This window comes from Ahaetulla prasina, chromosome 2, assembly GCF_028640845.1.
Source record: "Ahaetulla prasina isolate Xishuangbanna chromosome 2, ASM2864084v1, whole genome shotgun sequence".
Classification (NCBI taxonomy): Eukaryota; Metazoa; Chordata; class Lepidosauria; order Squamata; family Colubridae; genus Ahaetulla; species Ahaetulla prasina.
The window spans coordinates 74,467,001-74,492,088 of record NC_080540.1 but is presented as its reverse complement, the minus strand read 5'-3'; the positions used below and the strand labels follow the sequence as shown (position 1 = coordinate 74,492,088).

The 25,088-nt window shown below is 39.7% G+C and overlaps 1 protein-coding gene across 2 annotated transcripts; it reads left to right on the top strand.

The window, feature by feature from the left end:
- Positions 1 to 1,350: 1,350 nt before the first annotated feature.
- Positions 1,351 to 24,773, top strand: BAP1 (BRCA1 associated protein 1). Of its 2 annotated transcripts, none has more exons than XM_058167168.1 (17): positions 1,351 to 1,580; positions 6,777 to 6,806; positions 6,890 to 6,944; positions 8,838 to 8,970; positions 9,512 to 9,631; positions 10,149 to 10,210; positions 10,295 to 10,437; positions 11,380 to 11,458; positions 11,736 to 11,859; positions 12,724 to 12,871; positions 13,320 to 13,504; positions 16,593 to 16,726; positions 17,455 to 17,927; positions 18,861 to 19,021; positions 20,365 to 20,457; positions 21,144 to 21,216; positions 22,438 to 22,674. In XM_058167168.1, exons 1-17 carry the CDS (start codon positions 1,544 to 1,546, stop codon positions 22,506 to 22,508), a joined length of 2,121 nt encoding a protein of 706 aa, XP_058023151.1. In that variant the 5' UTR covers positions 1,351 to 1,543; the 3' UTR covers positions 22,509 to 22,674. The 2 variants fall into 2 exon arrangements, with proteins under 2 accessions (XP_058023151.1, XP_058023150.1); XM_058167167.1 differs by having other exon boundaries at positions 1,352 to 1,580; positions 22,532 to 24,773.
- Positions 24,774 to 25,088: the final 315 nt, after the last annotated feature.

The window sequence follows — 25,088 nt, the reverse complement described above, 5'->3', positions numbered from 1 at the left end:
GTACATTTGCTACCTATGAGTGGTTTGCCTATTGTAGAGTTTGTGTGTGTATATGTGTATGTATATATTTATATATATACATACTTATACATACATGTGTATGTGTGTGTGTGTGTATAAGTGGCTCAGACGCTGAGCTTGTCAATTGAAAGGTCGGCAGTTCAATGGTTCAAATCCCTAGTGTCATGTAATGGGGTGAGCTCCTGTTACTTGTCCCAGCTTCTGCCAACCTAGCAGTTCAAAAGCACGTAAAAAATGCAAGTAGAAAAATAGGGACCACCTTTGGTGGGAAGGTAACACTGTTCCGTGCAGCTTTGGCATTTAGTCATGCCGGTCACATGACCAGAGAGACATCTTCGGACAGCGCTGGCTCTTCGGCTTTGAAATGGAGATGAACACCGCCCTCTAGAGTTGGGAATGACTAGCACATATGTGCGAATATGGAATTCATTTGGGATGAATATGGGACTCATTTACACAAGTACAAAGTGTAAAAAAGCATGATAGTCAAATAAATGTATTACACACACACATGCAAATATGTAGAAAGATGCACGTTTGTATTAGATAATTATATATAGACTTGAAATGGTCTTGTTCTAAGCAGTCTGTGTCACTTGAAACAGCATTTGTTTACATTAATCCAAAGTCTGAAGTAGCTCAACTTGGCTTGTGGCATGAAATCAAAAGTCTCGGCGAGCTGCATTACCATTAAAGAAACAAGAGTCCCAACTATCAGTTAATTACAGTTTGTGCTGCGAAAATAAAACATCACTGGAGTAAATCAGCATTTGCAGTATGAAACCATAGATCTCTCTGTGAGCCAAGCCAGATACCACCTGATACGAGCAAGTCTCATTTTAACAACAGAACCCCGCTCTGTCGCTTTCATACCACAAAATCTGCCGTGGTGTTTAAAAACTATTTTTAAGTATAGACCAGGGGTCTCCAACCCTTTAAGACTTGTGGACTTCAACTCCCAGAATCCCTCAGCCAGCAAAGCTGAGTCCCAGAGGAATTCTGGGAGTTGAAGTCCACAAGTCTTAAAGGGACCAAGGTTGGAGACCCCTGGTATAGACCATCGTTTGCCGTACAAAATACAGTTCGGGCTGCGACGAACAAACGACGCCCCAACAGAAAGCGCTCGACCCAGCAACCGCGCGCCCTCTTCTAACATTTACAATCTGCCGATCCCGCCCCTCTCCTTTTCCGCACCAATCGGGAGGCAGCGCTAGCGAGAGACTACTGCGGGGAAGCGCCGCCCCTTTGGTCTCGCGTTGCTGCGCGCGCAGCCCGATGCCGCCGTCCTCCTGCCATTGGCTCCTCCTCCTTTTGCCGTTGCTCCTCCTCCTCCTGGTCTCCCTAACCCACAACCCCCCGCCCCACACCCCGCCGTCCTGGCTGTTTCGGGTCACTCCTTCATCCTGGCTGGCCAGGGAGGCTGGCCTGTAAGCGCGGACCGGATGTGCCCGGGGAAACCGGGGGGTATGCTTGACCGGGCGCCCGGGACCCGTCATGGCGCTGAGGCCTGATTAGGGGGAAGATGAATAAGGGCTGGCTGGAGCTGGAGAGCGACCCCGGTGAGTGAAGGCGACCCTGCGAGCTCGAGGGGGAAGAGGAGGGGGGGGCTGGTCTTCGGAGGGAGGCGGAGGAGGAGCTTCCTTCCCGCTTCCCGGGGCAGGGCGGGGGGGGGGTGTCGTGCGGCGGGGCACCAACCGACAGGGTGTGGCTCTGCGTGCAGCAGCACCGTTACCGCCCTTCGGGCCCAGCGATCCCACTTCGGGAACCGCTGTGCCAAGGGGGGAACCGAGTGGGTGCCAGTCTCCCTGCCAACTTACGAGAAGGTTTGCCTATGATTTGCCTGGGGGTGGGGTGGGGGAGGAAGGACGGCGAGCTCTGTTGTTATTGTTTGGAAATTGTGGTTCCTGTCTTGAAGCTGTGCAATGGACTAAGGTGGGAAGGCTTGCTTCCCCAGACGATGATAACATATGCCCGTAATTCAGACAATAGACTAGACTAGAATAGGATTTTTTTATCGGCCAAGTGTGATTGGACACACAAGGAATTTGTCTTGGTGCATATGCTCTCAGTGTACATAAAAGAAAAGATCATCAAGAATTCTAAGGTACAACACTTAATGATAGTCATAGGGGACAAACTGCTTGAATCCAGCCACTCGGCTGATGTTTGTCCCCCTTCCAAAGGACATTGTGAATCACACTTAAGTGGACGGGCATTGTGTTTTCAAACCCGAATATAATTATTTTCTGTGGGTGCCTTGGTTTAGGCCCACCTGTCTCTTTTACCCAAATGGAGATGTGATAAGATAACCAGAGGCTTAGTGTTCAGTAGTGAAAATTGTTTCTTAAATGCATTTAAAGGTAAATAATATTTTCAAATAATTTTTTTAGAAACCGCACAGATATTTTTTATTTGAAAATGGTGATCGGGATCGTTAGTCAAGACTATTTTTGGAAATAAACACTATACATAGAAACAGCTCTATGTTAATGTTAAAAACAGTAATACCATAATGTGAATATATACCGCATTGGCAAAACTTAAATGTTTATTATATTTCTCCATTGTCTTACACAAAGCATCTTATTTTCTTTTCAATGTAAGAGTCATATAAGGCCCATTATCTGAGCTAGGCAGATTTGGATACTAATTTAGATACAGTACAGTTGAGTGACTTTATTCCATACCTATGCTAAATTGGCTCAGAAAGTAAGCTGTGGATTATGTGGCAGATTCCTTTTTTTACCCCCTGAGCCAACTCAATATTGACAATATAGGAATAGACAGCTCCGATGCCTCTGGTCATTCTCCTTTTCTACATCAGATTTGGCCAAGATGTTGTGGATGCAAATCATTCTTCAAGCTGTGAAAGACATGACATTAAATACTTAAAAAAATTAACATGAAATTATCTTGATTTGGTAATATTTTGATACCAGCTAGGCCTTCCTGAAACAATAACTCCTAGGCCACAACCAATATTTCACTTTCTGGAATTAAGGGATTTGTTAGTACTTATTCTAAATTGTGAAGATCTTTGAAGATCAAAAACTACAGGTAGTCCTCGATTTAGAACAGTTTGTTTATTGAATAGAATAGAACAGAATAGAATAGAATTCGTTATTGGCCAAGTGTGATTGGACACACAAGGAATTTGTCTTGGTGCATATGCTCTCAGTGTACATAAAAGAAAAGATATCTTGAATCATAAGGTACAACACTTGACTGTTCAAAGTTACAGGGGCACTGAAAAAGTGACTTGTGACCAGTTTTCACATGACTATTGCAGCATCTCTGTGGTCACGTGATCAGAATTTGAACACTTGGCAACTGGCATGTATTTATGATGGTTGTAGTGTCCATGGTCATCTGATCATATTTTGCAACTTTTGGATAAGCAAAGTCAATGTGGAACTCAGATTCATTTAACAACCATATTACTAACTTAACATCTGCATTGATTCACTTAACAACTGGGGCAAGAAAGGTCATACAGTGGGGCAAAACTCAGTTGTCTCACTTAGCAACATAAATTTTGGGCTTAATTGTCATAAATCAAGGACTACCTGTATACAACAGAATTAAGTTATAAAGAAGCCAGGAACTTGCCAAAGCAGTGTTCAGATAATTGCCAAAGCAATGTTCAGATAATCATAATGGCATACAATAAAATGTAAAAAGCATTAATCAATATAATTTTCTTAGAAATGACTGATTTCCAGTCATTTTGAAAATGTCCCTGCATGCTTCTATGCAAAGTGCTATAAATAGTATAACAATAATAAAGCTTCAGGTTTGGAAGATATGTACATATATTTGATCTGATAAGATTCCTTATACATATTCTAATCAAGCTCCCATCCCATCATACCTGCTGGCAATGAGGCAGAGCATCAGTTTTTATGGGAAACTGTTACTATTTTCTTGACTCTAGAGCAGTGATGGCGAACCTTTTAAGCACCAAGTGCCCAAACTGCGTGTGTGCGCGCATGCCCAAACTAAAAGATATGTCTGCAAAGTGTGTGCATGCATGGACATGTGCGAACATACGCATGCACAGGTATGCGCACATGCGCAGCAGAGACCCAAAGACCAGCTGGCCAGTGGGAGGTGGGGCATCCCAACACCGGCAGTGTGGCAAGAGGTAAGATCTTTTTCTTTCATGAGCTTCTGTTTCATCATTTGCAGGGAAACAGAAGCTCATGAAAAAAACGCCATGGAGATCTGACCTGGGTTGATGGTGCGTGTACCAGCAGAGAGCGCTCTGTGTGCCACCTCTGGCACGTGTGCCATAGATTCTCCATCACAGCTCTATAGTATACATCAGTGATAGTTAACCTTTTCGGCACTGAGTGTCGAAACTGAAGTGCGCGTGCCAGAGCACCAGAACCCGGAAGAGAGCAGCTGGCCGGTGAGTATATGCGCAGTGGCCTGCTGCTCTTCCAGGTTCCGTTGCATGCATTCGCACAGGCCAGCTGCTCTCTTCCAGGTTCTGGTGCGTACATGTGCACCTGCCAGCTGGTCTTCACATAAAAAGCAGCTGGCATGCGCACACCGGAACCCGGAAGAGAGCAGCTGGCTCTATGTGCCACATCTGGCATGTGTGCCATAGGTTCGCTATCACAGGTATACATCATCCTTTGCCCTTTTCCCTCTATGTTTAGGCTGTTTTTGAGATCAGGACTCACCACATCACCTGACATGACCTAAAAGCAGCCAAGTGGTTGTGTTAACTTTATTAATGTAGCCTGACTTAGGTGATACAAGAGTTGCATCTGTCATGATACAAAATGTGTTTCCCCGAAAATAGGACATGTCCTGAAAGTCCCCCCCCCAACACACATACAGGTCCCTCACCCATCCCAAGGCAGCCACATCTCTGTGAACTCCTACACTCCCCACCCCATTTACCACCTGCGGCACTAACCATAAACGTCAAGCACCTGCTCCTGTGCCATGGGGGCAGCCCGCCCTCTGTTGCCCTGACATTGTGTCTGCATAGCCCGCGCTATCGAGCACCCGCCACAGCAGCCACAGCACAAACATCATTGCCTCAGGGCTTCCTTGGCAGGGCCGCCACCAGCGACAGAGAGGCTTCCTTGCGTGGCAGGCAGTTGTGGAGGCCTGGCACGTCCTGCAGCTGGGCATAGGTTTTGGCAGGGATGGCTGAGATGCTAGAGGTGTTGCTGCTGCCACCACCACCGCCTGCGGAGGCCCATCAGCCAAGCTCAGCCTTGTGCGAGGAGCATTCAACATAGCTGGGCTGGCCAAGCTGTGCCTGTCAGGGTTTCCCTTGGTGCGGCTGCCCGGCATCTCACGATCGGAGTGAAGAGGAGCAGGGGGGAAGGAGAGGTCTCCGACAACCATCACCATAGAGTGGGAAGCACACTCCCAGAGCGGCTGCTGCCCTGGCTGGGGTTTGGAAGCCGCAGAGGCAGAGTTTGGGGGAGAGAAAGAAAGACTTCTGCTGCTTTCCTTACATGCTGTCAAAAGCAGAAGCAACAGAAGTCTTTCTTTCTCTCCCCTAAACTCTGCCTCTGTGGCTTCCAAACCCCAGCCAGGGTAGCGGCCGCTTCCCACTCTATGGTGACAGTTGGAGCTGGACCCTGCAGGAAGAGCTGGCCCAGGCCGTGGCTTCCGCGTGGGTCCTGGTGGTGGGCACTGGTGGCATTGGCTAAGAGCTCAAGGACCTGGTGCTCACCGGCTTTGCCCACATCAACGTGTTGAGGCCTGGGAGGCACATGAGTGGGTGGGTGGGGACAGGCACTCGTGCGGCTTGGTGCCTTTGGGCCACTCCGTTCTACACACACACACACACACACACACACACACACACACACCATGGAAGGGGAGAGGCTTGATGGTGGCGTGCACAGGGAACCTCTCTTTGCTGAACTCCCGGCTGTGAGTGCGCAGGCCGCCCGGGGCCTCCTGCACCTCCAAAATAATAAGACCCCCCGATAATAAGGCCAAGCCCTTATTTTGGGGTTCAAAAGAAAATAAGACCCTGTCTTATTTTTGGGGAAACATGGTAGCAGCTCACAAAAGAAATTCAGTATTTGTTTAACAGTAATTGTAGCCCAGCCCATTCTTTATGAACTCTGAGAGAATAACAAAAAGATAAAAAGAAAGGAGCAATAACAGAATAAATACAAATTATTAATATATCAGTGAAGTATTGTGTCAGAACATCTCATACATTACCTTATGATAAGGATGGCCAATACATTTTATAAATAAATATAAATAAATTAAGCTATTCTACAGGCCAAATGCCCACTGAAATAGCACTTCTTGGCTAGTTTTGGAAATTCTAATAGGATAGATACTGTGGAGAATATGCTATTTGTTGAAGTCTCTCATTTAAAAGGCTTGTTTTTAACCTTCATCCCAGGTACCTCACAAGAAAGTTGGGCTTGCATTACCTGCTTTTTAGGACCAGGTGATAAAATGGGGGGTGGGTGGGTAGCATTTTGTCAGTAATTGAAATATTTCTTCAGTTGGTTTTATCCCAGATAGTTATTTATCAAGCTGGCCTTGATTATGCAGTGGGAAATGAATCAGGGCTTATTTAAATGTTTTTATGAAGATGTTCTGTAGAATTTATAATCTTGATTTTGCATTGGTGCTTGCAGTAGATTGATTAGAGTGAATTATATGTCCAGAACTATTTGTGTAACTAGTATTTTCCAATAATAACCTAATCTCCTCTCCTCTGTTTTTCCCCCATTCCCTTCCCTCCTCCCCCTTTACAGGGCTCTTCACACTCTTAGTGGAGGATTTTGGTGAGTATAATCATATGGTAGTATATCAATCAGTTCTTGTTATTTTTTCTTTGTATACTGACTCAAGGTTTATGTTCATATAGGTGTTAAGGGAGTGCAAGTTGAAGAAATTTATGATCTACAGAGCAAATGCCAAGGGTAAGATTTTGGCTGTTATACTGACTAGAAAAAAGTTAAGTATCCTTCTCAAGTAATGAGACAGTCCAAAATGTATGAAGATGTTGTTGGAATGTATTGGAAATTGTTCCATTTCTGTCAAATAAATGTCAGAAATCTTCTGGAAATAGGCTGGAATATGATGTCTTAACAACATAGCAGAACTGATTGCAAAAAAGGGACACCATAAAGATGTAATAACTGTTTTAGAACTTTTCTTATAATGGTGGAATGGAATCACACTTATTTTGCATTCAGATTTCAGTTTTAAGCTTAAATTGTTTTAATCCTGTTACTTAAGACAGATCTAGAAATGTTCCAATTTTTTGTGCTTCAGTGTAAGATAGCACTTCAATTATAAATAATTTGACAGTGATTCATTTAAACAGTTTTTATTAAAAGATTTTACAAACATTTTTAAACACTACAAAAACATAAAAGAAGTAGGAAAATAAAGAAATTCTGAAAGCAAAAAAGTTAAAATGAAAGATAACAAAAAGGAACGAAAAAGAAAGATTTCTAAAGAAGCAACTCGCCATCATCTTTGCAGCAGATACAAATATAGCAGTTACCATCTTTAACTTTCCCATGTTGCATGTCATGATTCCCTTTTTTCTATGGACAGACCTTTTTAATCAGTAAATCCCAAACCCATCAGTTCATTTTCATATTTTTCAGCAAAGACTCCATGAAGAGTTTCCAGACTTTTATGAAAATAGTTTTAGTTCCCTCCTTAATCAAAGAAATTGGTGTAACCATTTCTACATCTCATATATATATATTTACATATATAAAATTGTCAGTGAGCCTTTTCTAGTTTATTATTTGTAAGTCCTAATAAGAAAAGTTCCAGTGTCACTTGAAAGTTCATCGTATCACCATATGTATTCAGTATCCTTTCACTTTTTTATTATAAGTCCACCATGCATGATAAAATATTCCAATATGTTTTACACTTTTCCAAAGTAATTAGAAGTACCTTTATACATCTTATATAATTTATCTGGTGTTACATTCCAACAGTACATCATTTAAAAAAAAGCTTTCTTTCAAATTGTAAGACAGTGTAAATTTCCAACTTTTGAACCACATTCTCTATCATTGATCCATTTGAATATGAATGTGTCCGCGAATATGTGCCTGTCGAACTATTTGGTATCTTTCCATTACCCAAAATAGAGTTCATTTCTTGCAAAAATGATAAAGGCATATCTTCAAAATATTTATAATAGGACTCTGATATTCGATCTGGACTAGGAGTTCTATCTTTATTCATCTTTATAGCATCACACATTTCCTTTATTGTTATTTGTTCATTCATCATTTGTGTCTGTGTATCTGTGATATTGGTAGATTTTGTTTCTTTATTCATCTGTCAGTGAAATTTCTCCCTTTTGGAATGTGGTTGCCCCCGAGATCCATGTGGCTCCTCCACAATGGCATTTTGGAACAGCCCTAGCTGTTCTCTTAAGTGTTGGGCTAAGGTAGTTGGAGGCCCTGTTGGATATGTCTGTATGTGTGAGTGTTGATCAAATTAATCAACAATATTTCCCCCCTTTTTTTCTGTTTCATTTCTTATTTTGTCTTTGTTTTATAGTCAGTCAACTAGAGTCAGTCTGGAGTTAGGTGGTGCCTAAATTGAATAAAAGAAAACAAGCTAAAATATTTTTTATCTATATAAAATATTTTATAAAGCTTACCTCTTTGTGTTCAGAGAAGTTGCAGTTCAGTTATCTAAATGTATTAGTTTGCCTACCCCAGAAATTTCTCAGACAAATGTCTGACTAGAGAATTCTTGAATATTGAATACATTTGCGAATAGACAGTTATCTTTCAAAAATGATGGATTACATATTGCAAAATTGTTCTTTTCAGACCTGTCTATGGATTTATCTTCCTTTTCAAATGGATTGAAGAACGTCGGTCCCGACGGAAAGTTTCTACTTTGGTAGATGAGACATCGGTGATTGATGATGACATTGTCAACAACATGTTCTTTGCTCACCAGGTAAACTGATCTGAAGAAAGAAATTTTGCTAGACGGCTTGTTTTATGCTCTTAAGTGTCCTAATCTCTGAAATTGGAAGACTTTATAACAGGGGAATTGAATTTGAAGATGTTATCCATATAATGCATAATATGCATTCTGTTTTATATATAATATTTTAATGCTTTGTTGGGTTTACTTTTATTACCATATCTACTCAGAGAAAATTTGTTGATAGAATACTATATAAATTAATAAATTTATTAATTTGGAGGCTTTGAACTATTTACTTGTTTTGTGGCTTAACAGAATGCAGCACTAACTATTGTTTTTATTTTTGGTACTCATTCTGCTGCTTCTTGCTGGAACATCCTTGTAAGGTCAGCAATCATAATGTGTAGACTATTTAGCCATGACAAAATCACATTGCCCGAAGTGCATCACGAGAAGGCCAGTCTATACACAAGAGAGCAAGAATGCACAAATGGTTTTTGTTTAGATAGGCTATTCTGCCGGATTGCCATAATTCCATATTTCATCTAAATGTTCTTTTGCTTTGTAGCTGATTCCCAATTCTTGTGCCACACATGCACTGTTAAGTGTACTCCTGAATTGTAACAGTGTGGATTTGGGGCCAACGCTGAGCCGAATGAAAGAATTCACCAGAGGTTTTAGTCCAGAGGTAGGAAGGGAGAAAAAGTTAAGTGCTTGGGTGTGTGTGTGTGTGTGTGTGTGCGTGTCTGTTGCTTATTGGGTGGTAATTCTGCATCTTACAGCACATTAAAAGGGCACCAAATTAGCTGGCTTTAAGTAATCCTTTTTGTAGACTTCACTTTGTCAGTATTGCTCTTGAAAAAGAAGAGTTTGGTGTGTTAAAATTCAGAATTCTAAAATGACGCTGCTAACTTGCTTGGAGAAATACAAATAATATTGGAGTAAGTGATATTGCAGAGAATTGGTTCAATTTCTGTAAATAAAAATTACACTGAATTGTTTTAAAATTACCTTTGCTTAATCCTGAGACAGCAGTCCTCATGGCCACATGATATGACACAAATTAATTTGAAGGCTTTTGTTCCTTGTCTGTAAAATAGAGTAAGACAATTGGTATAGAGCATCTATTTAAGTCTACTAAAAATAAGGCTATCTGTGATCTTACAGAGTTTCCCATTATTTTATTTTTTCTTCCAACCTCCCAGAGCAAAGGCTATGCCATTGGGAATGCCCCAGAACTGGCCAAGGCCCATAACAGCCATGCTAGGTAAGTGGGATGAGGGTAGAATATGTGTTTGCTACAATACAGACTAGACTACGTCTACATAGATTCTTTTTTTTTTTAAATCAGACCAGAACCCCGACATTTACCAGAAAAACAGAATGGAATTAGCGCTGTACGGACCATGGAGGCTTTTCATTTTGTCAGCTATGTTCCCATTAAAGGGCGGCTCTTTGAATTGGATGGCCTAAAAGTTTACCCCATTGATCATGGTAAGGAACCTTGTTGTCTTGGTTTAGCTTACAAGGAGCGCTGTGTCTCTCGTTTTGTTCTGGAATCAAATTGGGGTCATCTACAAGGAGTATAATAAAGTTATACCAAGATCTTTGCCATTTGAATTTTAAAAATAGAGTGTGAGGCAGTTGGTTTGAGTCCAAAATAGGCTAATTTGATCCTTAGAAATATTTTGTAGTTAATATCAGTGCTGCTTGAAGCTTGCAATACTTTTGAAGTTGCTAAAATTGTCCATTCTGCATTCAGACATTTTGAATTTGAGGTGTTTTGTTTTGAAACATTTTGTCCATAACTGAAATATAGCAATATCCCAATTAATGAACATACTGATTTGGGAAAATAGATATGGAATAGTTTAGATAGTGGAGGAGAGGTAATTGTAATTATTTTATTCTTAGGTAATGTTAGGCTTTATTTGCATTAGAGTGGAAAGACGACAATTCTTTTGACCTTGTCTGTAGCATTAGGGAGCATAAGGCTGGAAAGCAGATTAATATTTTGTTTTGTAATTTGAATGTATTTATTTGAGTTTTCTGTTCTGAGAAGCATAAGGTGGATAGTAATGTTTAAAAGAAAAACAATATCTAAACAGGGTAATTCTATCAACATCAATAGAATTATTCTAAAGTCGAGTAAGAGCAGAGATATTTGTATTTGTTTTTATATATATTTTATACGAATATATTTTGTATAAATATAATTTCCGTTTGGTAACTCACTGTGTGAGTTAGGTTGAAATAATTGCCTTCAGGGTTTTCTTTTATTGTCTTGAAAGCAGTACATATCTCAGATCAATAACCAGATAACAAGGAAGAACCTACTCTGCAGTATGCAAGTTAATTTAACAAATTGATCTATTAGTAGAAACATTTGGCCTATATATTTCTATATTTGCCTTTTCTTCTATTTCCTTTTTCCAGGGCCCTGGGCAGAAGATGAGGAATGGACAGACAAAGCCAGGAGAGTTATCATGGAGAGGATTGGGCTTGCTACAGCAGGGTAAATGAACAGATCAATGCATTTTAGATTTATGTGAAAATTTGAGAGGAGTACTTGAGAAGTGATGAAGTGCTTTGGGTGTTTATTGAACAAAAATCCTCTTTCGGTTTCTGAAAAGTTCTGCTTTGCTTGCACAAGAATTGAAAATCGAGCATATTACAGGTTTTATATATGCCACAGACTGATAGTTAGGTTGACATGAGAGTGACAGAAGAAGAGATTTTTGTCACAATTACTTAGGGTTGGGATGTTTACTACCCATTGTTATTTCTCACAGGGAACCATATCATGACATCCGCTTTAACTTGATGGCTGTGGTACCCGACAGGAGAATGAAGTATGAATCTAAGCTACACATTTTAAAGGTGAACCGGCAAACTGTACTGGAAGCTTTGCAGCAGGTAAGGAGGAGATACAGAGAAGAGAAGATTAAAAGCCACATATCTTTTCTGATTATATCTAGCTTTTGAAAGAGACACAACAATTGGTTCAAGGTTGAGGATCACCAAACAGAGCAGAGTTCTGAGTGCAGAATAGCTTTTCCAGAAAGAAACTGGAAGGAACTCACAGACAATGCAAATAGAGTTGATACTTTAAAAAAAAATATTTTTTCATTGTACTTTTTTCACCATGGTAACCTACTCTAGCTGCCTCTTCCTCTTCTTCCTCTTCTCTTTTATTTTTCCTTTTCAATGATTCTTAGATTGTGCCTCAGTAGCATTGCTTGCTTTTTGTCATAAATGGCCTATGATCTAGAAACATATATTAACAACAAGAAGAAAGCCCAAATATTAGGAGCAGGCATGAAAATGGAAGAGGCTTATGCTAGGTGGGTGGGTTATTTTGTACTTGCCTTTGAAATCAGAACTGTTTGGAAATAATATATTGAGTCAAAATCTCTAGTGTACTAAAACCGCTTTTTGTCGAGACACACTGATGGTTTATGAAAGGATCTTTGGAAGTGGCTATTTGCCATTCATTAATTTTTATAATAGCTATTTATTGGTGAAGTGTTCTCTTCATATTATATTGTATTGTGAGATAGTGAAGAAATAGCATTTTAAAGTGAATTATTACTTTTTTGATTTTTGTAAGTTGCTCTTAGTTTCTGAGGATTTGGCAACATGCACATTTAATCATAATCTCACCCTCTTTTCCCATATATAATGAGGGTATCTTTGGAAGCTTTGCTGATATATAGGAAGTATGACTGTTTTCATTTTTCTGTTCTTTTGTGAATTTTATTACCATTATTTCTACGTAAGCTCATCCGAGTGACTCAACCGGAACTGGTGCATACCCAGAAATCTCAAGAGCTCCAGACTCCTGAGGAGCCCAGGTCAGCTAACAGCAAGAGCTCCACCCCACTGGAAGCAGGAAGAACACCATTAACCCCAGAGAGCTCCCAGGCAGGTATGGAACACTGAATATTTAAAAAATAACATAGCTACTAGGAATGTAGGGTTTTATTTGAGCAATATGCATCCTGGGTATGATTTTAAAGTATCCTTGAGCAACTCACAATCTAGCTTGCGTTTTTGGAAATAAGGAAAATAGAGATTCTATTGATGGCTAGGTATGATCCCTGAATAAGGTTTTTGCATCCCAAAGTCAATTATAAAGGAACAATTTTGTCAGTGTAATCTACTCTAAACTTGACTTCCCAAAGAAAGTCCTTGTGGCCCTGAACTTAATGCAATTAGGATTCTAGTAGTTAGGCAGCTGTAGACAAGTGAGACATTTCTTCCTTTGGATGAAAGTATAGAGTTTTAGAAAATGGGTTCTCTGTGAAGATGGAAGTATCCCAAATATACTGCCTGAAAATGTGCAGCCTGAAAGTTAATGCATGTGCATTTTGCAGAGGGTACTGAGGATTCTAGAGCCCAGGAGTTGCCTGTCTCAACCCAGAGCCCTCCAAGCAAGGCAAAGCTGAGCACTAAACCACATGTGAGCAGCATAAATGGGGCCCTATCAGCCCCCAACCCCATCGTGCAAAGGCTGCCAGCTTTCTTGGATAACCACAACTATGCCAAGTCACCTATGCAGGTGGGATTTTGGACAAAATGTTATCTTTTCTGTCTTATATGCCACAAACTATATAAATTAAGCTCATCTGGCTCTTTCCAGAGTAGATTGTTGCACTTATTGGGCAAGAATTTTTATATTGTTTTGTTGTTATCCTGAATGTTTTTATCATTAAATAGCTGGGAATCATTTTTTTAACCTAGCAGTATGAAGCATGTTAAATACATGTATTATGTTGAATTTCTACTCACCTATCTGTTTATTAAATTTACATGCTACCCACTTTACTGTCAAATGACTCTGGATGGCTTACAACATCATAAAAACTGCAATATAAAAGAATTGAAATATTAAAGCATTGAAAACATCTAACATTAAAATTTAACAGTTTATAGTTCTATTTGATGAATTTTTGATTAACAATGCCTATGCGTTTTTAAATCTTGTCTTCATTTATAAATTACCGTCATTGGAATGTTTAACCTAGCCTTTTTGAGTTTTTAATATCTTCGTCCCTGAGGTCTTTATCAGAATTTACTAGATTTTATTAAGTCTCACTGAATCATTGCAAAGCAGGGTGTAAAAAGTATAACCAGTAAGCATCAACATTGTGGGTCTCAGATCCCCCGGTGTTGATGGGATGAAATTTTCACCTCTGTTTTGTGTTTTTGACAAATACTAAGGATTTAAGGAGCCCAACTTAAGTCTTGCAGTGTATTTTTTATTAAAAAGAGCAATAACCTTTGAAAGACTCTCATGTTCACATTTTTTCTGCTGTTGAAAAAAACTAGATGTTGATGAAGGTTTGGAATTTAGCTGTTTCAAAATCTCACACAAAAATAAATTTTTATAATAAAATAGAAAATGAATCTTCCCACTAGCAGTATTCTTGGGTATGCCGTGCAAACTAGTGCATCTTGTGTTTCCCTGCAAAAGCAATTAAATGTAGCCATCTCACCTTTCTGCTTCTTTCATGAATACAGATTAATATTTGAACACTTTTCCAGTGAAGAAAAGACTTGAAGGAATAACTGCTGTTTTGCATATGCTACTCAATGTATAATCCTTCTTAAGTTGAGTAAAAATCACAAAAATGACCGCTATTTGTTTAAGGGAAAGGCCATTGTCAAGAAATTTCCTGGGATATTGTACAAAAACAGTAGTTTTCAAAAGGCAACTGTACTTTATTCTTTTTTCCCCCTTAAAAATATTTTACTTCTCATACAAAAAGTTCAATGATTGAGATATAGACATTTACAAAAAGCCATGTTGCTTTATTATTTATTATTTATTAAATTTTTATACCGCCCTTCTCCCGAAGGACTCAGGGCGGTGTACAGCCAACGATAAAACAAAAATATATACAATTAAAACAACATTTAAAACATAGCAAATTATAAATGCTGATAAATTAAAATTTAGATTTTAAAATTTTAAAATATTAATAAACCCCAAATTTAAAATTCTACATTATTATGCCAGTCCCGCTTGAATAAATAGGTGTGTTTTAAGCTCACGACGGAAGGTCCGAAGATCAGGCACTTGACGTAGGCCAGGGGGAAGTTCATTCCAGAGCGTCGCTGCCCCCACAGAGAAGCCCCTACTCTGGGGCCGCCAGCCGACACTGTTTGGCGGACGGCACCCTGAGGAGACCCTCTGTGAGAGCGTCTGGTCGGTGGGAGGCAAAGGGTAACAGCAGGCGGTCCCGTAAGTACCCGGGTCCTAAGCCATGGAACGCTTTAAAGGTGGTAACCAAAATCTTGAAGCGCACCCGAAAAACCACAGGAAGCCAGTGTAGACTACGGAGTAGTGATGTCACGTGGGAGCCACGAACGGCTCCCGTTACTACTCGCGCAGCCGCATTCTGGACTAACTGTAGCCTCCGGGTGCACCTTTACACCCTTTCTACTTAGCAAATAAGAGAGATTAAACTATTTTGGATATCTATGCGTCTCTAGAGGGGTTTTCATAGTGTGCACTGTTATTTTCTTTCTCTAATTCAGACTTGTATCTTGGTTAGTCCCAAGTATTTATTTTATTTATTTATTTATTTATTAAATTTTTATACCGCCCTTCTCCCGAAGGACTCAGGGCAGTGTACAGCCAAAATAAAACGAAATATATACAGTTAAAACAACATTTAAAAAAAGCAAATTATAAAGGCTGATAATTAAAAATTTAGATTTAAAATTTTAAAATATTAAGAAAACCCAATTAAAATTCATCGCTAATTATGCCAGTCCCGCTTTAATGAATAAATATGTTTTGAGCTCACGACGGAAGGTCCGAAGATCAGGCACTTGACGCAGGCCAGGGGGAAGTTCATTCCAGAGCATCACTGCCCCCACAGAGAAGGCCCTACTCCTGGGGGCCGCCAGCCGACACTGTTTGGCGGACGGCACCCTGAGGAGACCCTCTCTGTGAGAGCGTACGGGTCGGTGGGAGGCAAAAGGTAACAGCAGGCGGTCTCGTAAGTACCCGGGTCCTAAGCCATGGAGCGCTTTAAAGATGGTAACCAAAATCTTGAAGCGCACCCGAAAGACCACAGGAAGCCAGTGCAGGCTACGGAGCAGCGATGTCACATGGGAGCCACGAGCGGCTCCCGTTACTACTCGCGCAGCCGCATTCTGGACTAACTGCAGCCTCCGGGTGCACCTCAAGGGCAGCCCCATGTAGAGAGCATTGCAATAATCCAGCCTAGACGTAACCAGAGCGTGAGTGACCGTGCATAAGGCATCCCGGTCAAGGAAGGGGAACTTCCTGGCGAACCAAGCGAACTTGGTAAAAGGCCCTCCTGGAGACGGCCGCCAGGTGTTCATCAAAAGACAGCCGTCCATCCAGGAGGACGCCCAAGTTGCGAACCACCTCCTTTGGGGCCACTAACTCGCCCCCAACAGTCAGCTGCGGATGCTTCCAGGCACCGGGACAGCACTTCGACCGCTTCGTTGGGGTGGTCCGGGGTGGAAAAGTACAGCTGAGTACCATTTGTGCAGGAGAAATGATTATTTCTTTAAGTACTTTTGTTTGCTTTTAAAGATGAACTTTGGAGGACCAGAGATCTTCTTAGATACTAATCTTATCTGAAGACATCTGGATGATTGTATTTCAGGAGGAAGAGGACCTTGCAGCAGGAGTGGGCCGAAGCCGAGTCCCAGTCCCGCAGCACCAACAATATTCTGATGATGAAGATGACTATGATGAGGATGAGGATGAGGAAGTGTGTAATACAAATCCTGCCATCAGGTAATGGCCTGATGGTCTCCAGTAGTTACTCAGTGTGCGGTTTCACCTTGGTCAAATTTGAGAGTTCCTCACTTCCAATTCTTGAAAAATATTATAGCATTTATAGTAGTACTATATAGGGCTGCATGAGAAAGAAAGCTGTTTCGAATCTTAGCTTTGAGATGAGGCCCAATGTCTTTGTGGAAAGAGAGGTTCTATTTGGAGTATTAATATGGAGCAAGATTTATGTGGGTGAGTCAATCCTATTTGTAAATCATCAGTTTGGAGAGCTATATGTGTATTAGAAGCAAGGAACTGTCCATTGTCTAATCTGGAAAACGTTAAAAGTACAGTTGCATGATCTTTTTTAAACAAAATCCATGAGAATTTGATACATGGCTGGAAAGAGAAATAGCAGTAGATGTACAAATTTGTGGACTGTTTTCATAATGGAATGTTTGATCTTCAGATATTAGAAACAAAAAAAGCAGAGACAAACTATTTTAGCAGCACTGGTAATTACAAAACTATAGAAATGAACTCACAAAAATGTAATATGTATAACTACTGCAATGCTACAATAACATATCTTAATGCTATATAATATTTATTTTACCTTTTAAAAATTGAGATTGATATAAAAAAACATAATGGATGTAATGTAAACCCTTCTACTCGTTTTGATTGCTGCTGCTAAGTATAACCACCTCTGCTTAATCCCCCCCCCCACTCTCTGTGGCTTTGGACAGTTATAAGAGGAAGGGCTTGGTGAAACAAGAGCACCTGATGGGGAGCGGAGACGCCCAGCTTTCTATGCTGCAGCCCAACACCATCAACGTCCTTGCGGAAAAGCTGAAAGAAACTCAGAAGGACCTCTCCATCCCCTTGTCTATTAAGACTAGCAGTGGAGGCACAGCAGTAGCTGTTGTTGCCCACTCTCAACCATCTCCCACACCCAGCAATGAAAGCACAGACACTGCCTCAGAGATCGGGAGTGCCTTCAATTCTCCTCTTCGCTCCCCCATCCGATCAGCCAATCCCACTCGCCCTTCCAGTCCTGTCACTTCGCATATCTCCAAGGTGCTTTTTGGGGAGGAAGACAGCCTGCTCCGTGTAGACTGTATACGCTACAATCGGGCTGTGAGAGATTTGGGTCCCATCATCAGTACGGGTTTGCTGCACCTCACAGAGGAGGGAGTTTTCTGCCCTCTTACTGTCACAGGTATGTTTCAAGAGAAAACAATAGTTAACTATTTTCTTACTCTTTATGTGGGTCCTCTTCTTTGCTTGTTGGGCAGTTGAAAGATCTGTTTGGAGGACTGGTTACTAGTAGGAGGAATAGTAACAATGTGGAAGGGCTTTTAAATTTGGATTTCAAGGTTTTTTTGGTACCTCCTAATTTACAACTTTAAACAGGTTAGAATTTAAGGCAATGAAAGGCCTGTGCTGTTTGTACTCAAAAGGGCTTCTACCAAAAAAAAAGGTCAGTAGGTAAGATGAGCATCATATTATAGTTTTGCATTGTGTTTGGGCCTAGTAAAGGACTCAACTAGGATAATGGTGTTCTTGAGGACTTGCCCAATTTCTGGCAAGTGATTACTCAACTATATTTCAACCATTATTTATGTGTAGGCAAGTTTCTTGGACAGATATTTTGTGAAAATATTTATAGCCTGTTTGCAATATTCCAAACATGCCGAAGGTTCAAAAACTGGTTGCATTTCTGGTCTAAATCATACATCACTTGTTGGTAAGATAACTAGCTAGGACTATTTTTCATTTTGCTTTCAAGTGTGACTTCTTTTGCTTTTCAAAGCAGATTTATAGAATCATGCATATAGAATTCAACGGATAAACCCATTGGAGAAAATTCCCCTTGCCTCTTGAGTTTTTGTGAATAATAGAAGGCACATAATTATGAACAATCCTGAGAGAAAAATTCAGTGTGTGCTCTGAATGGGAGCTGCTCCTCTGCTGAGTTACCTACTTTTCTAACATTGGTTTATAAATGAATTTGTTGTTTTTGTTACGGGCTTCTGATCTAAGAACATGCATTGTTCAGCTTAGAAAGAAAATATTATTTATTCCTCCACAGTACTCAAAATGGAAAAGAAGATAACATTGTATTTAATAATTCCTCTTTTTGTTGTCCCAGAAGGTGCAAAAAACTCTCCTCCGTCTAGCAAATCGAATGAAGAGGTTCAGATTATTGTAAAAGGAGAAGCGGTGGACTCTAATGAACCACGTGACAGCAAGGAGAAAGCTGGTATTGGCCGGTCTGCTGATCCCCCTGCTGGGGAAAAATATGTTCCTAAAGTAAGTTATGGTACTTTCGACCTAAAGCAATTCTGTGATGGCCGAAAGTACTTTCGGGTGCTATTTACCTAGATTTGGTTGCATTGGCTGGACCTTGCTCATAAATATGTGACACTAAACTTGACAGGCACCTGCTTTTTCTTGAGTCTTATCTGAACCTCATAGAACATGCATGGAAAAGGGACAAAGTCATCCCTTATCAGTCTGATCACGTCATTGTAAAACATAAGTGTAGCTACTATAGATGTTTTTAAACAACAGCTGCCTCCTCTGGGTTCGGTGCTTGTCTGTCTTTAAAAGGGGGCGGGATAGCTCAGGCTGCAGAGAAGCCTGTTCTTAGAACACAGAGCCTGCAATTACTGCAGGTTCGAGCCCGGCCCAAGGTTGACTCAGCCTTCCACCCTTTATAAGGTAGGTAAAATGAGGACCCAGATTGTTGGGGGGGCAATAAGTTGACTTTGTAAAAAATATACAAATAGAATGAGACTATTGCCTTATACACTGTAAGCCGCCCTGAGTCTTCGGAGAAGGGCGGGATATAAATGTAAACAAAACAAAAAAAAAACCCTGTCTTTATGCTTTTGCAGTGCTGTAGAGTGCTGTAGAGGGGTAGCTGTAGAGGGGTAGCTGTAGAGGGGTAGCATCAGGAGAACATGGGATTACATGAGAACATGGGGTAGCTGTAGAGGGGTAGCATCAGGAGAACGTGGGATTAGCAGGGGCTGCGTAAGGTTTACGCTGCCCCTGCTAATCCCATGTTCTCCTGATGCTACCCCTATGCAGAAAAGATTCTGAATGCAGTTGACTAGGCATCTTTTACGAAACAATACAATAGCAAAAGGTTGTTATTGTTAAAAGTGACAAAGCACAGTATCCAGGAACCTGAATTACAGTGATACCTCTAAACAAAAATTAAGAATGGAGAAAATAGTATTCTTGATATAGGTTGTTTTTTTCTCGAAGACATATCACTCTGCATACTGACAAAAGTGCCAATAGAAAATCTGAAGTGGCATCAAGATAGTGTTTTATTTTTGCTGCAAGAATTTTTAGGCACTGTTTAATGTATGGTCACGTCAAGGTAGTTTAAAATGATTTTTTTTCTCCTTTAATTTCCCAACTTGTGTTACTTTATTTATTGACACTGGTTGTTCCCTGTTGGGTGCTTTGGGATTGTAGAAGCTTTTTTATTATAAAAAAATAGATTAGTTAGAGGATGGTTTACTCTTAGAATAAAGTTATACTGAGCTATTGCTCTTTCTTTAAGCGGATTATGAGGTACTGCTGTGCCATTAGCCTTAGTGAGCCATTCTGCTTATACTGCTACTGTTTTGTTTTGACAGGAGCTCCTGGCATTGCTTAAGTGTGTGGAGGCTGAAATTGCAAACTATGAGGCCTGTTTAAAGGAAGAAGTGGAGAAAAGAAAGAAATTCAAGGTCGCTAATAGAGAATAGTGTGTTGTTATTTTTATAGACTCTCTTATAGATTCTTGGTGGCTTACAAATATAAATATCACACAATAAAAACTGTTAATATTTGATAATTATTCTTTCAGATTGAATTCAGTTCTTGATGGGTACTAGACAAATTCATGTAGTTTTCATAGGAGGAGTCGCTTTTCCAGGATGTGTTTTTGACTTCCAGCCTAGTACTGGAGTTTCCTGGTAGTCTCCTATTCAGGTTCCAGGCAGATCTGAGCCTGCTCAGATTTGTTCGATTCTAGTCAAATTGTAGATTCAGTTGAAGATTATGTCTCGGCAGATTGACCTAATATTCTGATATGAAAACAAATTGGAATAAGTCTTAGTCCAGCAAAGTCTGAATTACTGTGTTTTCTTTTTAACCTTGCTAAGTATGGATTACAACATTTAAGCTTCTTACCTGAAGCTGGAAATCCCATTGTCTTTCAATGATTACACAAGGAACAAAATGTTGAGAATACAAAGTGGGTTTTTTTGGTTTAGTTTACTATTGAGATTAAGTTTTGGAATGCTATATTTTTTTTAATGGTCTTGAATCTTGTTCACTAGCCAAAATATAAGTGTTGGCATTTTTTCCCTCTTATTTGTTTCAATACTGCTGTTGAACAGATACTTTATTTTCCCTTTTCTAACTTTCTTAGATTGATGATCAGAGAAGAACTCACAATTACGATGAATTTATATGTACTTTTATCTCCATGTTGGCACAAGAAGGTGAGAGGAATTTGATTGAAAGAGCTTTTCTTTGCACTGTGTTAGAAAAGGATAAACTCAGAGGTTGATAAACAGCACAAAACAGCAACCTTTTGCTCCGAATCAGAGGTAGATTTATTTTTCTAGCACAAATAGCAACATGAAGAGTATTTATAATCTGTCTTTCCCATGATAAGTGTTCGTAAATCTTGATGTCTTGCTAAATTCCAAATAATAGTGATAGCTGTAACATAGTGTTGAAAGTTTGAAACTATCACACTAAAACACAGCAGTAATTAGATAGGCCCAGGCTAAAGGAGTTTGTGATCTGGATTCTAAATTATTATCTTATGCTGTAGTTTTTATAGTCATTTTATAAAAATGAGTGAACACTTAGTGAGTTTTTTCTATTGAGTCCAATAAACACAAAATGTGTTTAAGATGCTGGAAGGATTAATTTCATCATTTAAAAACCCATTTGCTAGTTATTTACAAGGATATATCTGCGTTTGTTATTCAAAATATGTTTATCTATTTCCTATTCAGTCTTTAGTAAATTGGAAATTTTGGAGGTGGTAATATAGCATCAATACTAGAGAATCAGACAAGAAGTGCTTAAGTTAAATATGCTGTAAAAGGCATTCAGAGATCAATCAGTTCAGTTTTAGTGATGATAATGATAAAATAGTAATTTACCCTATAAAATGTTCCATTAACCATTCTTAAATGAGGACTATCGGTAGCGCAAGTTTTCCATGAATAATCCAAATAAAACTATCTTACAAGTCAACACTTTTTAAAAACAGGTTGTAAGTGAGATTTTGATCAGCCTTGTGAGTATATATATTTTGATCGGTCAATACAATAATTTTTCCCACCTGCTTCTATTAAAATTTAAATCCAAATACGTATGTTTAGTATTCTGGCTATCTTATATTGTGATTTCTTATTGATCTGGAATCTTTTATATCTGTAAATGTGATCAATCTTAAACTAGAAAGCCTTCTTCACTGGTATAACTTTTCCCAGATTTTTATTGGTAACTAAGAGGGAAAATCCATAGAAGGAAGGAAGGAAGGAAAGAAAGAAAGAAAGAACCTTTTGGCACTTCAAAGTTAATATTTATTAAGACATAACCATTAGAGAATTTGAGCTGAGAAAGGTTTTATTCCATAAAAGTTTTAATGCCGCAATAAATCTGGTTAAGGAGCCATATGATCCCTTTTTGTGTTTCCATAACAGGAATGCAATCTTCTGGACTTCTATATTTTAAAATGTTGAAAGAGAAGCAAGATTTGCTTCTATTTGGCTAATCTTACACACTATCATCTTGCAGGAATGTTGCCTAGCCTTGTTGAACAAAACATCTCTGTTCGTAGACGGCAAGGGGTCAGCATTGGGCGTCTCCACAAGCAGCGAAAGCCCGACCGACGGAAACGTTCCAGGCCATATAAAGCTAAACGCCAATAGTCTCAACCTTTGGACAGGACTCAATATCCTCTGCTTGCCTCTCTTGACAGTGTGGTGCATATACTTCATGTACTTCTTCACCCACCAGAGAGTGCTCAGGACAGAGCTTTGCACTGAAATTGTCTTCACGTGATCAGTATTAGTGTGACTACGTCTACCTGTATTCAGCTGGATTTTAGACATTGCTCCAGTGGTTTTCCATTTGGGCATCCAAAGATAAAGTTTCCCTCCAGAGGTGGAGGTGAGAAGCATAAAGAGTAGGACCATTTGGGTGTTTGGCTGACACTGCACTTGAATATGTTACTTAGCAACCTAAACCAATATGCAGTGCATCTTGTAGTAGTAAATGGCAGTCTTCAGAGGTTTTACGTGAATATTGCTTAAAAAGAAATAAGTGAAATCTTTGCAGTTTTGTAGAAGTGCATTTCGGTTAAGTTGATGCATTGTTTAGTTCTGAGAGAGTCAGAATGTGCTATATCCCCGGGATCGGCTATTTCCAGGGGAACAAGTATCTGCATTACATCTTTTAAGTGTGTGTGTGTTTCCTGAATCAAGTTCATCGCTATCATTTTCAGGTAGCGATGGCCCTCATTCTATTGAACTGTACATCAAGCTCCCTACCAATCCCACCTGGTCTTCAAATCCAGCTAATTTTTCTCTTGATTCCCCCTCCCCCCAAAACTGGTGCTGATGCAGAGAGGAGAATTTCTTGTATGTATGTCCAGAGTAAGGTCTTTTGGTGTGAGGGTATTTTTGTTCATCCGTAACAGCATGTAGGCCTTGCAGTTTGGAAGCTACTTACTTTTCTTTTGTATGTATGGAAGCTATGCAGACACCGTGTTTTAAACCGTGAAATTAACTTATTTTTTTAGATTTTATTTGGCAGTTGCTTCTTTTTACTCAAATCCTTAAAACCATTTTTAGGAAATCAAACAATGTGTGGAGAGACAAAGTGGCTGGGTGTTACAGATTGCCAAATGAAAATACTGAAAGGTTAACAATCCCCACCCATCCTTTTTTATAGTAAATGGTTAGGACCAACATTTTGAGAGAGATCAGGATAAAGTGCTTCAATGGGGATATTAATCATTGTTTGGGTTTTTCTTTTCATGCTTACATTTCAGGGGGAAATGGAAAGGTTCTATAGCAAAATAATCCCTGCACTTAATGTAAGCTTACAGTCAAGAAGTGGAATGGTGAACTTTGCAGTTGTTTATGGTGTAAGGATAGGGGAAATGTAGAGCAGAAAGGGCTGGAGGCCCTGTGTTGGGATGGCCAAGACAACAAAGGATGTATCTCTGTGCCGTGGCAATTTAGCCTAATATACTTACTTGGCACCCTTCCAGCTCACTTGAAAGCTTGCAGGGTGGAGAACCTCTGCAGACTGTAGGTCCTCTAACAAGATAGGGCACAAAGTAATAATTTTGCATTATGGAGTAAATGGTATCCCTTTTCCTATTGATTATGGCTCAGGTTGGAGCATCTGGCTTATTACTCTGCAAGAGTATAGATGATATTTGGCCAGCAGGATCTGGTTATCATCTGCCTTTGTCTTCCAGAGCCGCCTCAGCACTTCTCATTCCAGTCCATTTACAGTCTCTTAATTGCAGTGTAATCAGTTATCTACCTAGCCGCTCCTAAGATAAGTGTTGTTACTAGCTTCTCCTTATTTACATGGCTTTATCTTTGTCCTGTAAGAACAGTCCTTTGTCAATACCGCAGATTTATAAATGTTTTTAAGCTTTTGGCAGAATGATAGCAAATTTGCATTAAATTATGCTAGCTGATGGCCAGAGGAACCTTGCAAATTGTTTTTTGGAAGAACAGTTTAACGCTTCCTCTGCAACTTTTATTCCATGAATATGTAAGTTGAGTCTCTTAGTATAGATATTAAAATCATCATGAGATTCAAAAGAAGATCAATGTGAAAAGGGAATAGTTCCTGAGAAGATGGTGAAATATATTTGCTTTCTTTGCAAATATGTACAGTGCCTGACTGTAAAATTACTATTTTTTATTTGTTGACAGAATCACCTGTCTCTTGCATTGTCAAGTGCTATAAATATATCAGTTCTGTTGAAAATAAAATGTATCTCTAGCCTTCTGGAGATGGCTGTATAATGGAATCTGTACACCAGAAAAGATGTACAAATAGCTCTTTGGCAAACTGGAATTTGGAGTAACATTTCTGAATAAGAAATTACTGTCAGTGTGAAAATTGAACAGCACAAAACTAAGCAAGGAGTGATATTTGAACTACTGCTGAACTTGGTATTGGCTATTGTATACATCTGAGAAAACATTATACCATGCCAGTGCTGTATTGTCAATCTTGTGTTCTTTAATTGCAGTACTCAATTTTGTAATTTTTGGGATCCTGAGAATAATTAGGCCAAGAACATACTAAATTAGTGCTATGAGAT

Bases quoted from the DNA above. Each gene is read 5' to 3' on its own strand.
- BAP1 (XM_058167167.1), top strand. From the start codon at position 1,544: ATGAATAAGGGCTGGCTGGAGCTGGAGAGCGACCCCG. The intron at 13,505-16,592 runs GTGGGATTTTGG...ATTGTATTTCAG, and splicing joins ATGCCAAGTCACCTATGCAG to GAGGAAGAGGACCTTGCAGC. The intron at 16,727-17,454 runs GTAATGGCCTGA...GGCTTTGGACAG, and splicing joins AATACAAATCCTGCCATCAG to TTATAAGAGGAAGGGCTTGG.